The sequence below is a fragment of the Anoplopoma fimbria genome, chromosome 5 (genome assembly GCF_027596085.1).
Source record: "Anoplopoma fimbria isolate UVic2021 breed Golden Eagle Sablefish chromosome 5, Afim_UVic_2022, whole genome shotgun sequence".
NCBI classification, from domain to species: Eukaryota; Metazoa; Chordata; class Actinopteri; order Perciformes; family Anoplopomatidae; genus Anoplopoma; species Anoplopoma fimbria.
The window spans coordinates 11340361-11355072 of record NC_072453.1 but is presented as its reverse complement, the minus strand read 5'-3'; the positions used below and the strand labels follow the sequence as shown (position 1 = coordinate 11355072).

Sequence of the window (14712 nt, the reverse complement as noted above, 5' to 3'; positions counted from 1 at the left end):
CTTCAAATATTTATAGATGATTCTTTTTCTTTTTTTTACCAGGAAACACTTAACATGTAGAGACCATCCTATCATCATACAGGCAAATATTGACTGTGCACAGGTCAGAGAGGGTCATTTCAAAGTTTCAAGGTTTGTCCTGGTTGTTGGTTTGAGGGGAAAGGTCATGAACGCATCACACCAAAGGTTTCTTATTCTTTATTTGCAGCATGTGCCGTCGTAGATGGAAGGTCATAGGTCATAGGTCAGAGGAGCTACTGAAATCAATATTTCTTTTTGAATGTGTGCAGTGCATTTTTATTTTTTTGGGGGGATATTTTGGTGCCAAATATAAACATGAAACAGCTTTTTGTTATGACAGCCCACCACAAGATATCTTTGCTGCATATTTTACAGTCTTGATTATTCAGTGACTTTCTAAAAACTAACTCTAAAGAATATTTATTTGGTTCAGGGCCACATAATCTGCCTCTTTTGGCTTTATTTATTTCATAGTTCAGCTTTCATGTGAAGGCTGCGTGAGAATTTAAGAATTAAGATAGAGTCAGTGCTGAAATTATTTCTAGGCAGCACCTTTAGCATCCAACCAAATGTCATGTGATATTTGTTAAATATCAAAGGGGCTTTACATTTGCTAAATTAATTCTTATGCTGCAAGAAAGTGTAATCAAATATCCTTCAGGCACGACAAACCTTGCTGTTATAGTAAAAGCTTCCTGCAAGCATGACCTGTTTTTTATTGGGACATTTGGTAATGACGCTTTATTTAAAAAATATCAAATGTAGTTGGATGACAAAAGTTATCTAGTGTATTACTGCTGATGGTTTGTGGCGTTTGATTCAATATTCTGATTCAGTATTAAAACAGAAATTAATAACATGACAAAAATTATAAATAAGGATAAATACCATGATTAAATCCTGTCCTCTCAGCTTAAGGTATTAATTATTATTATATACTGATAAATAATGATAAATAACACGATTAAATCCTGTCCTCTCAGCTTAATGTATTAATTATTATTATATACTGATAAATAATGATAAATAACACGATTAAATCCTGTCCTCTCAGCTTAATGTATTAATTATTATTATTTAATAATAAATAATGATAAATAACGCGATTAAATCCTGTCCTCTCAGCTTAATTGTATTCATTATTATTATTTAACAGGATTAAAATGTAATCTAGATAAATATTAGACTAATGGCAGGACTTTCCAAACATTGTGCATCATTAAGCAGAACTGTAGCCGCACAGCAGCAAGAGAGACGATTGAATTAAATGTTTAGTTTGTAACTTTACAGGGGTATTTATAGTAGAAACTGACCATCATGCATCGTATTCACAAACGTTTCCGTCGTTTCCTCAGTGACTTCCAGTGCTACAAGCTAACCGAGGATTCTGGGAATAAGAGGACAGGCGGGACCGGGGACAGCGACCTCATTCTGGACCTCCTTCCTCCAAGGTGACAAAATAAAAACATCCTCTGTATCACTCTGCATTTAAAGCAAATGATCATGTGTAATAACCAACTGAAATTATAATATTTACTCATTATTCCTTTGGTCTAGTCAATATTGTGTAGCCACACGCATTACATTCTCCTGACTCACTCTGTCTCCACCCTTCACCTCCCCAGGTCCCCCTTCCTGTCTCCTGGTTCTCCTGGTTTGGGTCTGGATGTGGAGGAACTGGCTGAAGACTGTTCTGCAGTCAAATCTCAGCTGGAGTACCTGCAGAGGTTACTGCTTCAGGTGAGACGGGAGGGGGGAGTAACAACTGTAAAAAAACAACATTTAAAGTGTAGTTGTTTTTCTTTAAATGTTCAGTTTTCAGATTTAGAATTGATTTAGCTTGTTGCCACGTGAACACGTTGGTTTCCAACGTTTCTGAACTTTACAGTATCTTAAAGATATAAAATCTAACTTTTCCACATTCAAATGTATAAAAGACAACTAGACCTATGTTATATATGTTGTTGAGTTGGGTTCTTACATTATCACAAATGTTTAGTTTTATTTTATGTGTTCTGATAACATGTTAATGCTTTATGTTGTCAGGAGGATGATGTGGACGAGGACACTCTGACCACAGAAACTCTGAATCCTGAGACCAGTGACTCCTCCCACAGCTCCAAATCACAGGTTCGCATCTTTAAACCTTTATTTAAACAGCAGAGATCGACCAAGCCCGCTAACCTTAAAGGGGAAAACATTGTCCAGCTTTCTCCCCTGCTTCTTATTCCGTCATAAAACCTACATTACCCAGAATCCCTTTCCACAGCCCTGACTTGTGTCTGTGTGTGTGTAGGTGCAGGATCTCCTTCAGGAGGTACAGCAGCTCAGAGAGGAGCTGAGAGGCCGAGACCGAACCATCGCACACCTTACCCTGCAGCTGGTCTGTGTAACTCTGCTACCATCATCATCATCATCATCATGCTCAACATGACATCCAGCTGATGTTTACGAGACTCCGTTTCTCCCTGTCAGCAGGCTGTTCCGATGGCGACCACCGGGTGTCGTTGCCAGGAGACGACGGGGAGGACGGACCGGCACACGCAGACGAGTGTGACGGAGAGAGAGAGCGTGGCCTCGCAGACGCCGTGGAGAGAGACCGCAGTGAGAACACACACACACACACACACACACACACACACACACACACACACACACACACACAAAAGTGACACATTGTTGATTATATTGATTATAAGTTCATCTTCATCATCAAACATGATCAGTATCATAAAAAAGGAGAGAACTTAAAAGCAACAAATAAAAAATTGGAGATTTTGCTCACAAAGTCTCAGGAGGACAAATTAAAAAGCATCTTACTTATTTTCTTAAGCTTTCTCTTAGTTTTTTGTTTTGTTTTGTGTTTTATATTGTCATATATTTGTCTTCTCTTTCTCTTTTAACTCCCTTTTGTACCGTTTTCTTCTTCCTCTAAAGCGTATTGATATATTGATAAAGTTTTTTTGCTGCCGACTCAGAGCGTCCTGTTTACTGAGCTCACCTGAAAGGGGTTTCTGGGTAATGTAGTTGTGTAGAGTTGCCTGTACCTGAGGAGGTTTCTGGTGAGTCTCCCCTCCTGTAGTTCTCTTTGGACGTTTTGAGTCAGCTTCCTCTCCTCCTCTCTTGTCTCCTTCCCTCTGTCTCCTTCCCTCTGTCTCCTTCCCTCTGTCTCCTTCCCTCTGTCTCCTCCTCAGGCTCTCCCTCCTGTTCCTTTCCTCTCTCCTCCCTGGCAGTATCAGCGCTCCAGGCCTTACAGGGTGAGGCCGAAGCCCAGCATCCCCCCTCACCTCGCTAGAAAAAGTGAGTCCTATAAACCCGACTCTGTTCTTCATCTTTATCGTCCTCCTCCTCATCATGATCATCAAGGCTCGGACTGCACCAGCTTACCAGATCCTAAGACTCCTTATTTTGATAATTATTTACATTAATTATAATCTGTTAATGATGTATCTTTAGTTCTTTGAAGTATTAATAAAATACCAGAGGAATACTGAGTGAAACAAATCAATACAGCAGAAAACAAGCTGTAGTTTCACCAGATATTGTTCCTTTTAAAATGATTTGATTAAAAGAAGAAACCTGCATGTTTGACCCCGGATCAATCAGAGCTTGATCGATAAGCTAATCGGTGTTTTCTGAAATGACAAATGAAGCTGAAAACTATTTATGATCACGAGGTGATGAGCAGCAGCTGATCCTGCAAAGAAAAAAATTCTAATAAATGTAATTAAATAACTTTTTCCATTTAAATCAAATCTTTTATTGAGAATTTTTTTTATTTTTTATAAAAAAAAACAGATTAGCCATGAAGTGAAGGTCAGAGAAGTTTTTAATGCATGAGATGACCAGAATATTACAGAATTATGTTCAGCAGAGACACAACTGCTCTGAATCCGGTTCTCCAAATGAAAAGTTCCTGAGTGACACAGAAAGTTATTTTAATTTAGACGAACATTAGTGGAGTTCAGACATGAATTATTATACGTGTCCATAATCAGCCTCTCTTTTTTATATATATATATACAGTGGGGGAAATAATTATTTGATCCCTTGCCGATTTTGTAAGTTTGCCCACTGACAAAGAAATGAACGATCTATAATTGTTATGGTAGGTTTATTTTAACAGTGAGAGACAGAATATAAAAACAATAATCCAGAAAATCACATTATATAAAAGTTATAAATTGATTTGCATTTGATTGAGTGAAATAAGTATTTGAGCCCCTACCAACCAGCAAGAATTCTGGCTCCCACATACCGGTTAGATTAGTCCTCTCACTTTAAGAAAGTACTCTGAATCTCAACTCGTTACCTGTATGAAAGACATCTGTCTCAATTCATTACCTGTATAAAAGACACCTGTCCACAGAATCAATCAATCAGATTCCAACCTCTCCACCATGGGCAAGACCAAAGAGCTGTCTAAGGACGTCGGGGCAAAGATTGTAGACCTGCACAAGGCTGGAATGGGCTACAAGACCATCGGAAAGCAGCTTGGTGAGAAGGAGACAACTGTTGGTGCGATTATTCGGAAATGGAAGAAACACAAAATGACCATCAATCGCCCTCGGTCTGGGGCTCCACGCAAGATCTCGCCTCGTGGGGTATCGATGATCATGAGAAAGGTTAGGGATCAGCCCAGAACTACACGGGAGGAACTTGTTAATGATCTCAAGACAGCTGGGACCACAGTCACCAAGAAAACCATTGGTAACACACTACGCCGTAATGGATTAAAATCCTACAGCGCCTGCAAGGTCCCCCTGCTCAAGAAGGCACATGTACAGGCCCGTCTGAAGTTTGCCAATGAACAACTGAATGATTCAGAGAAGGCTTGGGAGAAGGTAATGTGGTCAGATGAGACCAAAATCGAGCTATTTGGCATCAACTCAACTCGCCGTGTTTGGAGGAAGAGAAATGCTGATTATAACCCCAAGAACACCATCCCCACCGTCAAGCATGGAGGTGGAAACATTATGCTTTGGGGGTGTTTCTCTGCTAAGGGGACAGGACGACTTCACCGCACCGAGGGGAGGATGGACGGGGCCATGTACCGTGAAATCTTGGGCGACAACCTCCTTCCCTCAGCCAGGACACTGAACATGGGTCGTGGATGGGTCTTCCAGCACGACAATGACCCAAAACATACGGCCAAGGCAACAAAGGAATGGCTCAAGAAGAAGCACATTAAGGTCATGGAGTGGCCTAGCCAGTCTCCGGACCTTAATCCCATAGAAAATCTGTGGAGGGAGCTGAAGCTTAGAGTTGCCAAGCGACAGCCTCGAAACCTTCAGGATTTGGAGAAGATCTGCAGAGAGGAGTGGACCAAAATCCCTCCTGAGATGTGCGCAAACCTGGTGACCAACTACAAGAAGCGTCTGACCTCTGTGCTTGCCAACAACGGTTTCTCCACCAAGTACTGAGTCATGTTTTGTTAGGGGATCAAATACTTATTTCACTCGATCAAATGCAAATCAATTTATAACTTTTATATAATGTGATGATAATGTCTCTCAATGTTAAAATAAACCTACCATAACAATTATAGATCGTTCATTTCTTTTTCAGTGGGCAAACTTACAAAATCGGCAAGGGATCAAATAATTATTTCCCCCACTGTATATATATATATATATTTACTTCTCCCCGTCCGTGTTCGTACTTCCATCTTCGTTCCTGTTCAGTCCGTCCGTCTCACGCTGAGGACGGACGGAAAAACGTCTCATGAATCACGTCTCTAAACGGATGATGAAACTGTGAGTTTCTTGTTGTCTCCTCTAACCTTCCTCCCTGTGTCCTCTGTGTGTCCTTTCCTTGCTGCCTCCTTCGTCCAGGAGTGGAGAACTTAGTGCTTTACTTCAGTGACTCAGCGTGGTACGGTTGCAACTTTTTTATATCTTCCTCCTCCATCTTTTCTCCATCCTTTTCCTGCTCCCTCCACCTCTCATCCAACACATGAGACACAGGAAGCTTTGTTGTTCATCTGCTCATCATTTAGTCAAACCTTAAAAGGACAGCAGTGATGTTTATATGTGTGTTTGTATGACGTCCTTCTCCATAGTTTGTGTTTAGTGGCCATTTGTCTGAAAAAATCTAAACCAAACATAAATCAGAGGGCAACTGAAGCACCGTGGGTTTGTGTTTTATGCAGGTAAAATACTTCATTGTCCAAAAAGGATTCTGTGTTTCTCTGATTTATTTAACAAAACAAAACAAGCAAGCAAACAAAGGAACAAAGAAAATTATTTTAAAAAACAGCTGCCCACCCCAGTGCATGCTGGTCCTGTACCTGCATACTCTTATATATAACAGCAGGTGTCCACAGTGTTACCCATTTCATAAACAATCGAACAAACCAAAAGCTAAATATACTAAACAATAACAAAGATGAATGACTATCAAAAGAAAAAGCTATCTTTAATATAATATATATATATATATATATATATATATATATATATATATATATATATATATATATATATATATATATATATATATATATATATTTTTTTTTAACCTAAATCAGCAAACATCTAGAATAATTAAAACAGTACAATTTATGAATAAAATAACAACAAAAAAGTAATTTATTTGGCTCCTCTTCATAAATAAATATAACCCGAACTAACCTAAAAACATATTTAGCTAATAAATCTGATTAATAGAACTTTCAGAAGCTGATGTTTTTCAAATATAATGAGTTTATATAAAAAGTAAAGTACCCATATTCATATCTAACATATCCCTCCCCCAGACTTTCTGTTTTACCCATGATTCATTGCTCCCCTGAGGACTGGTCACACCTTCTCCTTCACACTGAAATGAGCCCAGTGAAAGCAGGAGTCCAGAGGCTCGTAATGGAGGCGGCGGAGCTAAAATTATCTTTCTAAATGGCTCTTAAATGTTTCATTAGACGAGATGCTCCTCACTCCGGAGGTTCAGTCACTCGAAGCGGTCGAGGCCACGAGAGACGAGATCACTCAGGATGCCGGCTCGTTTCCTCTCCGCGATGGAGGGAAACCGCCGCGTCTCTGTGGAAACCATGTCACGTACGGCACTGTGGGATTGTGGGAGTTTTATTTGTACGAACTTCTGTGAACTCATGTTTTTGTGAATCTGTAGGCCTCAGATGAAATGCACAAAACATATCGACTCCAGCTTTACCGTAATAACACGACTTTAAGAGCAACGGAGGTCAGACCAGTGAACAGGAAGTGACCATGTTAGGACTGAGGAGGAGTGACGTAGAGACGCCGTATACGTCTCTGGTGTCGACCTGTCAATCAGAGTGTAGCCCCGCCCTAAAGCATACTCTGCTTTATGGTCTATTTGACTCTAAATGGACCATAATTTACTAAATGAACATCATGCTGTATTGAAGAAGACTTGAAACTAGAGATTGAGACCATAAACTCATGTTTACAATGTTTACTGAGGGAATAAATCAAGAGAGAAGTAGAGTCATTTTCTCATAGACTTCTATACAACCAGAGGAGTCGCCCCCTGATGGACAGTAGAAACACACACACACACACACACACACACACACACACACACACACACACACACACACACACACACACACACACACACACACACACACACACACAGGGTGAATCCTCCTTGAGAACACCTGTGTGTAGTAGTAGAGGACACTCATCTATATCCTCTTCTCCACTGTCTCCTTCTTCCTCTCCTTCTTCTCCGACCTTCACCGTCACCTCGATCCCCCTCCTTTCCCACCTCCTTCACCCATCTTCACCCTCCTCTTCCTCTCTCCTTACCCTCCTCTTCCTCCCTCCTTACCCTCCTCTTCCTCTCTCCTTACCCTCCTCTTCCTCCCTCCTTACCCTCCTATTCCTCCTATCCTCCCACTTACCCTCCTCTTCCTCTCTCCTTACCCTCCTCTTCCTCCCTCTGCCCTCCTCTTCTTCTCTCCTTACCCTCCTCTTCTTCTCTCCTTACCCTCATCATCCTCTCATTGATACATTATCTGTGATTGGTGAAATCAGACACACAAGCTGCAGTACCGCTGGTGTCCTCCAGATGTCACTGTTCTCCACGTAATAACTGATTTGTTCTCCAGATCTTTTCATGTCACAGAAGTTAAACTCAGAGTCGCCTCCTGCTGGATGTTTTCTTATATTCTTCATCATGTTGAGACTCAAACCAGCAGTGGATTTATTTACACACATAACACACACACACACACACACACACACACACACACACACACACACACACACACTGACTGCAGTTTATTCTGACTCAACCACACACACATACTCACAGTTTATACATTCACACAGTCAGTGATTTATTACCAGCTGTCTTTTCTGCATGTGTCTGTTCAAACTGTGTCGTTTCTACTCAGGAGTGTGACTTTAACTTCTTCGTAATTGGGCATCAACCCCAGTGAGAGTTAACAAAACAAACAAAATACTCAACACAAATATCATCTGCATGAATATTTCCAATCCAATGACACGCACTCGTCAAGTTTAGATGTTTTCATCCTGCTAATGTTTACTGGATGTTTCCTACGTCGTTCTTTTCTAATTTAAAAGAGCAAACAGATTAAATATTCAACCAACCAAGGCTGATGTTAAAATTAGGATATTGATTTGGATAGCAGGCTGATATCTTAAACGTTATTGAACTTAAAACATATTTAATTTTATGAAATACATCTGTTAAATCGGTACTATATATTTTTAATGAAAAAGTATTTATTTCAAAATGTAAAATAATATATACATTTTTTTATTTGTTCATCTTTACAAGAACCGGGTTACAAAGTGCTTAATAATGATAATAATGGTCCATTTTATTTATTAATTGTTTGACTAAATCCTACATACAGATACTCACTAGAGCACAAAATGTAGAATCATCTGCTGCTGAAAATAGTCCCCAATGAATCCATTATTTCCTCCTGTTTGTTTGATTAAAAACTGCAGTTAATTACTGATGAAACTACATTTTTGTGTTTTAAAAGATTGACATCTTTAGTAGGAACCAATGAGCCACAGACAGGAAGAAGGACAGTGTTTAGGGACGGACTAACATACATGATTTATAAACCATATGAAAATATTCCTGGAGCCCAAAACTCCCAGAAATGTGTCCGACCAACAGTCAAAGATAGAGCTGAAGAATGAATTAGCAGCTATTTTGATAATTGATTTGAGCTGCAGAAGTACCAGCCTTCTAAATCTTTCTTTGTCTATTTTCAGAAACAGTTTCTTTTAGTTTCTCTACATGTGTAACTCTGTCAGTTCACCTCCTCCAGGAGTTATTGTGCAGTAAATGAAAGTTTCAACAATGACAGATAATCAATAATAAACTCTAAATCTGGAGTTTGGCCTCCAAATCCAACAGTGTAACTTTTCCTCAGGTATCATAAAAGTATCATCAGGTTGTAATATTCAGGATCCCCGTCTGAGAGAGGAAGGATATAAATATATAAAGGAGGACGATACGAGGGAGGACTGTAAAACAAGTGAATTTCTTTAGGGAGTCTGGTGCAGCAGTGAGACGGATAAAGAACCAGAGTGGTAACAGCAGATTAGTTATTACTGCACAGGAGTTTGTTGGGATCAATAAACTGAGATTGTAGCACATGATGGATTTCACTGCTACGTTTTCTACCTTTCCTCGGATTCTGCTGCTCAATCGGATTATCAGAGTGTAGATGAGCCGGCTGCAGGATTAAAGAGAGGAGGCAACACGGAGCTTAACGCTGCAGAATCAGTCTCACTGCGTCTCACTCTGGTGGGTCAGTCCTCTGTCTCTGTGAGGACCAGGAGACGAGAGGACGACCAGGGAGGACGCTTTGACTAGTGGGGACATTTTGACTAGTGGGGACATTTGACTAGTGGGGACATTTGACTAGTGGGGACATTTTGACTAGTGGGGACATTTTGACTAGTGGGGACATTTTGACTAGTGCACATTTGGACATTTTGACTAGTGGGGACATTTTGACTAGTGGGGACATTTGACTAGTGGGGACATTTTGACTAGTGGGGACATTTGACTAGTGGGGACATTTGACTAGTGAGCACATTTGACTAGTGGGGACTAGTGGGGACATTTGACTAGTGGGGACATTTGACTAGTGGGGACATTTTGACTAGTGAGCACATTTGACTAGTGGGGACATTTTGACTAGTGGGGACATTTTGACTAGTGGGGACATTTGACTAGTGGGGACATTTTGACTAGTGGGGACATTTGACTAGTGGGGACATTTTGACTAGTGAGCACATTTGACTAGTGGGGACATTTGACTAGTGGGGACATTTTGACTAGTGGGGACATTTTGACTAGTGGGGACATTTGACTAGTGGGGACATTTTGACTAGTGAGCACATTTGACTAGTGGGACATTTTGACTAGTGGGGACATTTGACTAGTGGGGACATTTGACTAGTGGGGACATTTTGACTAGTGAGGACATTTTGACTAGTGAGCACATTTGACTAGTGGGGACATTTGACTAGTGGGGACATTTTGACTAGTGGGGACATTTGACTAGTGGGGACATTTTGACTAGTGAGCACATTTGACTAGTACATTTTTGTGGGGACATTTTTGACATTTAGTGGGGACATTTTGACTAGTGAGCACATTTGACTAGTGGGGACATTTTGACTAGTGGGGACATTTGACTAGTGGGGACATTTGACTAGTGGGGACATTTGACTAGTGGGGACATTTGACTAGTGGGGACATTTGACTAGTGGGGACATTTGACTAGTGGGGACATTTTGACTAGTGAGCACATTTGACTAGTGGGGACATTTTGACTAGTGAGGACATTGTGACTAGTGAGCACATTTGACTAGTGGGGACATTTGACTAGTGGGGACATTTGACTAGTGGGGACATTTTGACTAGTGAGCACATTTGACTAGTGGGGACATTTGACTAGTGGGGACAATTTGACTAGGAGGGACATTTTGACTAGTGGGGACATTGAGGTGAGGATATTTATAAAAATTCATTGTTTTTTGTTATGTGAGATATTTTAGGAAACTGAAGACAAAGTCAGGAAGTTTTTAGTAAAATAAGAATATTTTCAGAGAGTTGGGACATTTTGTATTCTGAACTTTTGAATAATTTTCTTGGAAATTGAAGACATCTTTGAAGAGGGAAGAGTATTGTTAGTAAAATAGGATTAAAAAAAAAAAAGGTCAGACATTTTCCATCTTTAACGGGCTGTTTGAAGGTTTTGTTGGAGAGAGTTTTGATTTTGGAATTATGGCTAAAGGTTAATTATCACTCGGGTTATAATACTTTGCTCTCGTTTCTTAAACCCATCTGACTTTTTGATGACGTCAACGTCTTCAAAGATCTCAGCCGTTAAAGGGACACATTTAATAAGATGAAACGGATGAAACTTTCAGACATGTACAGATCTTATGCACATTTTTTTTTTTTACAGTTTTACAGCTCGCACGTTTACATATATTAATGTTTAAATGATTTATCTCTATATCATCGTCTCAGCATACTGAACCTTTTAATTCTGTGGACTAATGAAACTTTTTTATTATCCTCAGCAGCTTTTCAACACTTTCACCTGTCTTTTTATTTCTGATTCAGAGAACACACACACACACACACACACACACACACACACACACACACACACACACACACACACACAACTAAATACAGCAGCACACACCTGGATCAAAGCGAATTACACATAGAAACACACACAGATCAAAGTGTTGAAGTCTAAAAATGACCAGCCATCTGAGAGAATAACTAATTTCTCCTCTCATTCTTTCTCAAACTCTCAAAAAAAATATTTTTCCTTTCAAGTGACCTCAAAGGACGTTTGCTTCCCTTCGCTGTTTCTTTGTCCGTCTGTCTTTATTATATTCAAACAGGCTGCAAACAATGCGTCTCAGTCATCAGGATTCATGTGTATCAGCAGTCAGATATCTGGATAACTTGTCTCCTTCTTTTCTCTTTTTGTTTTCAGTCACAGATATTTCACGCCTCCAGCGAGGACGACCAGGAACCAGTGACGCTCCAAGCTCCGCCTCCAGCTGACCCTTGCTCCGCCTCCTCCCGACCCCATATCCCCTCCGATGACCTCCTGGCCCGCCCCGCCACCGCCACCACCACCACCACCGCCGACCACATGACAGAGATAGGCAAGGAAGCGAGGAAAGAGGAAGAAGGAGACAGGAAGGAGAGGAGGAGATCAAACAACAGATCCCTGCAGCCGCCCCAGCCCTCCAAGCTCCACCTCCTCATGTCTCACATCTCCAGACCGGCGTCCGTCTCACCCTCGGACGCAGCCACGCCGCCGAGGACAGGGGCGTCCCGGCTGCTTCCACGTGACCCAGAGAGCAGCGCGGTCAAGGTCAAAATGGCCGCCTTCACCTCCGGCTTGTCCCGCCTCCCGAAGCCAAAGAGCCACTGAGCCGTCGGTCTGTTGATCCGTTGATTCCTAACACGCAGAGACGAGATCCGACCTTTGACCTCCGGAGGGAAACACAACTTCCTGTCTCCCTAGATTCTGAGGTTTAAAAACATACACGTAACTTATTTATTGTTAATATTTTGAGCACTGTGACTGAGAATAAAGGTTTACACACTTTATTTTACAGGTCCCATAATGATTTCCATTTTAACTGTAAATTAATACAAGATGATGAAGACGGCGTTCAACGGAGGCGTCATGGAGAAAAAAATATAATTAATAATCAATCACCTTCTTTTGTCTCTTAAACACAAAGTTGTTTTATCTCCATAAAAGTCTTTTTCGTTGTCTTCAAACTAATTCTGCCACGTAATATATTAAATCAAGAGCACAAATTATTCTTTGTTTTCTTATTTTCTCCATGAAACCTCCGTAGTATTAAAGTGGCACTTTAAAATAATTAACTCCAGTTCGTTGCTGCAGTTAATGTTGATGAGGAATTTGGTTTTCAATAATAAATAAATTACCGTTAGTTTGAACAGAGAAGTTCTTTCAAGGGAAATTATCTGTGAAAATAAACTAAGATAACACTCAAAATGTTATTTTCGCTCCAATTAGAACAAATGATGTCAGTTAAGTTTCCAAGAGATTACAGGAAATGACAGGACCGGTAAAATAAAGAGAAACCTTTTTTAATGAAGCTCTTATGATCCGACAGTTTGGTATTTATTTATTTACAATTAAAACGAGTAAATTAAAAAAAACTTGTTGGTTCCTCAGACAACATTGTGATTCTGCTCGCTGTGTGTTAGAAAGCAGTCTGAAGGACTTCCTGTCCAACTTACTTCCTGTCTGACTTGAAGCCGACCGTGTGAACCCTCGTTGAACCTCGCTGCTCCTCCACTCTTCATCCTTCCCTTCTTCTCCACCGAGGACTCAAAGTCTTTTATCTCAGACGTCTTGCTTCTGTCCGTCCGTTCGTCTGAGAATCAAAGCTGCTGCTCTGAGAACGTCTCCAAGGTCAGAAACATTGTTCTTGTTTTGAGAGAATCGGCTCAGTATCGCTGTCTGGTTTGATTTGTTGTTTTACTTGTAGTTTAATTCTATGAATCTTTTTTAAGTTGAACTCGAGCAAGGTTTTCTATCAGACAGTGTTGATTTAAACGCTCACAGAAGGTCGGCTGAAGAGGTTAAAGGTCTGAATATGCTTCAAACTGAATCAAAGTACATTTACTTAAGAACAAGTGTACTCAAAGGTACTTTTACTGTGAGGAACCAGAACCATCTGCAGTAAAACGAGAGGTTTTCTGAAGGGACTCAGAATGCACAGAAACACTACCACTTTAGACCACAGGGACCGCCAGAATCAACACAAAATGAAAGTTCCTCTTGGTACCTTTAAGTATTTCTATCCTACGTTACTTTATACTTCTACTATACTACATTTGAGAGGGAAAATCCTTAGTTTTTTGATTTATCTTTTAAAATCAAAATCTCTTTTGCAGTACAAAGTAAATTAAGCATTTTAAATTAGCTCCATTTCGACCGACTACAACCCAAAATTAACTTCATATTACATTAATATTCATGCATTTACATGCTTCGATATTAATAAAACATGATCCTTGTACTTTTATTTTGTTAGATGCAAGAAAAGTCCTGCATTTTCTTGCGGGACTTTTACTTGTTCTGGAGTATTTGTGAATAGTTGCATTGCTGCTTTTTATTGATCCTCATCCTCACCGCTGTCTGAGTGATGCGTTCAGGGACAGGTTTTTGACAGGAACACATCGTACAAATGTGTTAGTTTGAAGCATGCAGAGACCTTAAACCAACAAACAGAAACACGATGTATCTCAGTATCGACTCTCGGAGGAGGAACAGTTTGTTACAGTGTCTGAGTGTAAACTCTGCTCTGTCTGTCACTCGCACTGTCTGCAGACTGAAATAATATGCAGCCGGGAAACATTTCTCATTCCTTACATTAACATTTTAGTCGAGGTCACGCAGCGAGTCGGAGAAAATACCTGGAGGAACGGGAAAAAAAAAAAATGATCTCATTCATATCAGCGATCATCAGTCAGGAGAAGGAGTCTCTGCTTCGCTCTGCTTACTGACAGAATATGCAATAAAAATATGCAACATCACACCGTAGGTTTAAACACATCAGACCCTCTGCCCTGCCCGCGTGCCCTGGAACAAGCTGAGAATATATGCAAAAACACACTTAGATTAGTTTCTAC

The 14712-nt window shown here is 40.3% G+C and overlaps 1 protein-coding gene across 1 annotated transcript in view; it reads left to right on the top strand.

The window, feature by feature from the left end:
- Window positions 1-12844, top strand: part of ccser2b (coiled-coil serine-rich protein 2b) — a 41547-nt gene extending 28703 nt beyond the window's left edge. Inside the window, exons 10-15 of the mRNA XM_054598854.1 lie at window positions 1377-1472; window positions 1647-1761; window positions 2068-2151; window positions 2318-2404; window positions 2500-2625; window positions 12023-12844. Coding sequence (XP_054454829.1) covers window positions 1377-1472; window positions 1647-1761; window positions 2068-2151; window positions 2318-2404; window positions 2500-2625; window positions 12023-12469 — 955 coding nt within the window. The 3' untranslated portion in view covers window positions 12470-12844. The remainder of the gene's footprint in view (window positions 1-1376; window positions 1473-1646; window positions 1762-2067; window positions 2152-2317; window positions 2405-2499; window positions 2626-12022) is intronic.
- The last annotated feature ends 1868 nt before the right edge of the window (window positions 12845-14712 follow it).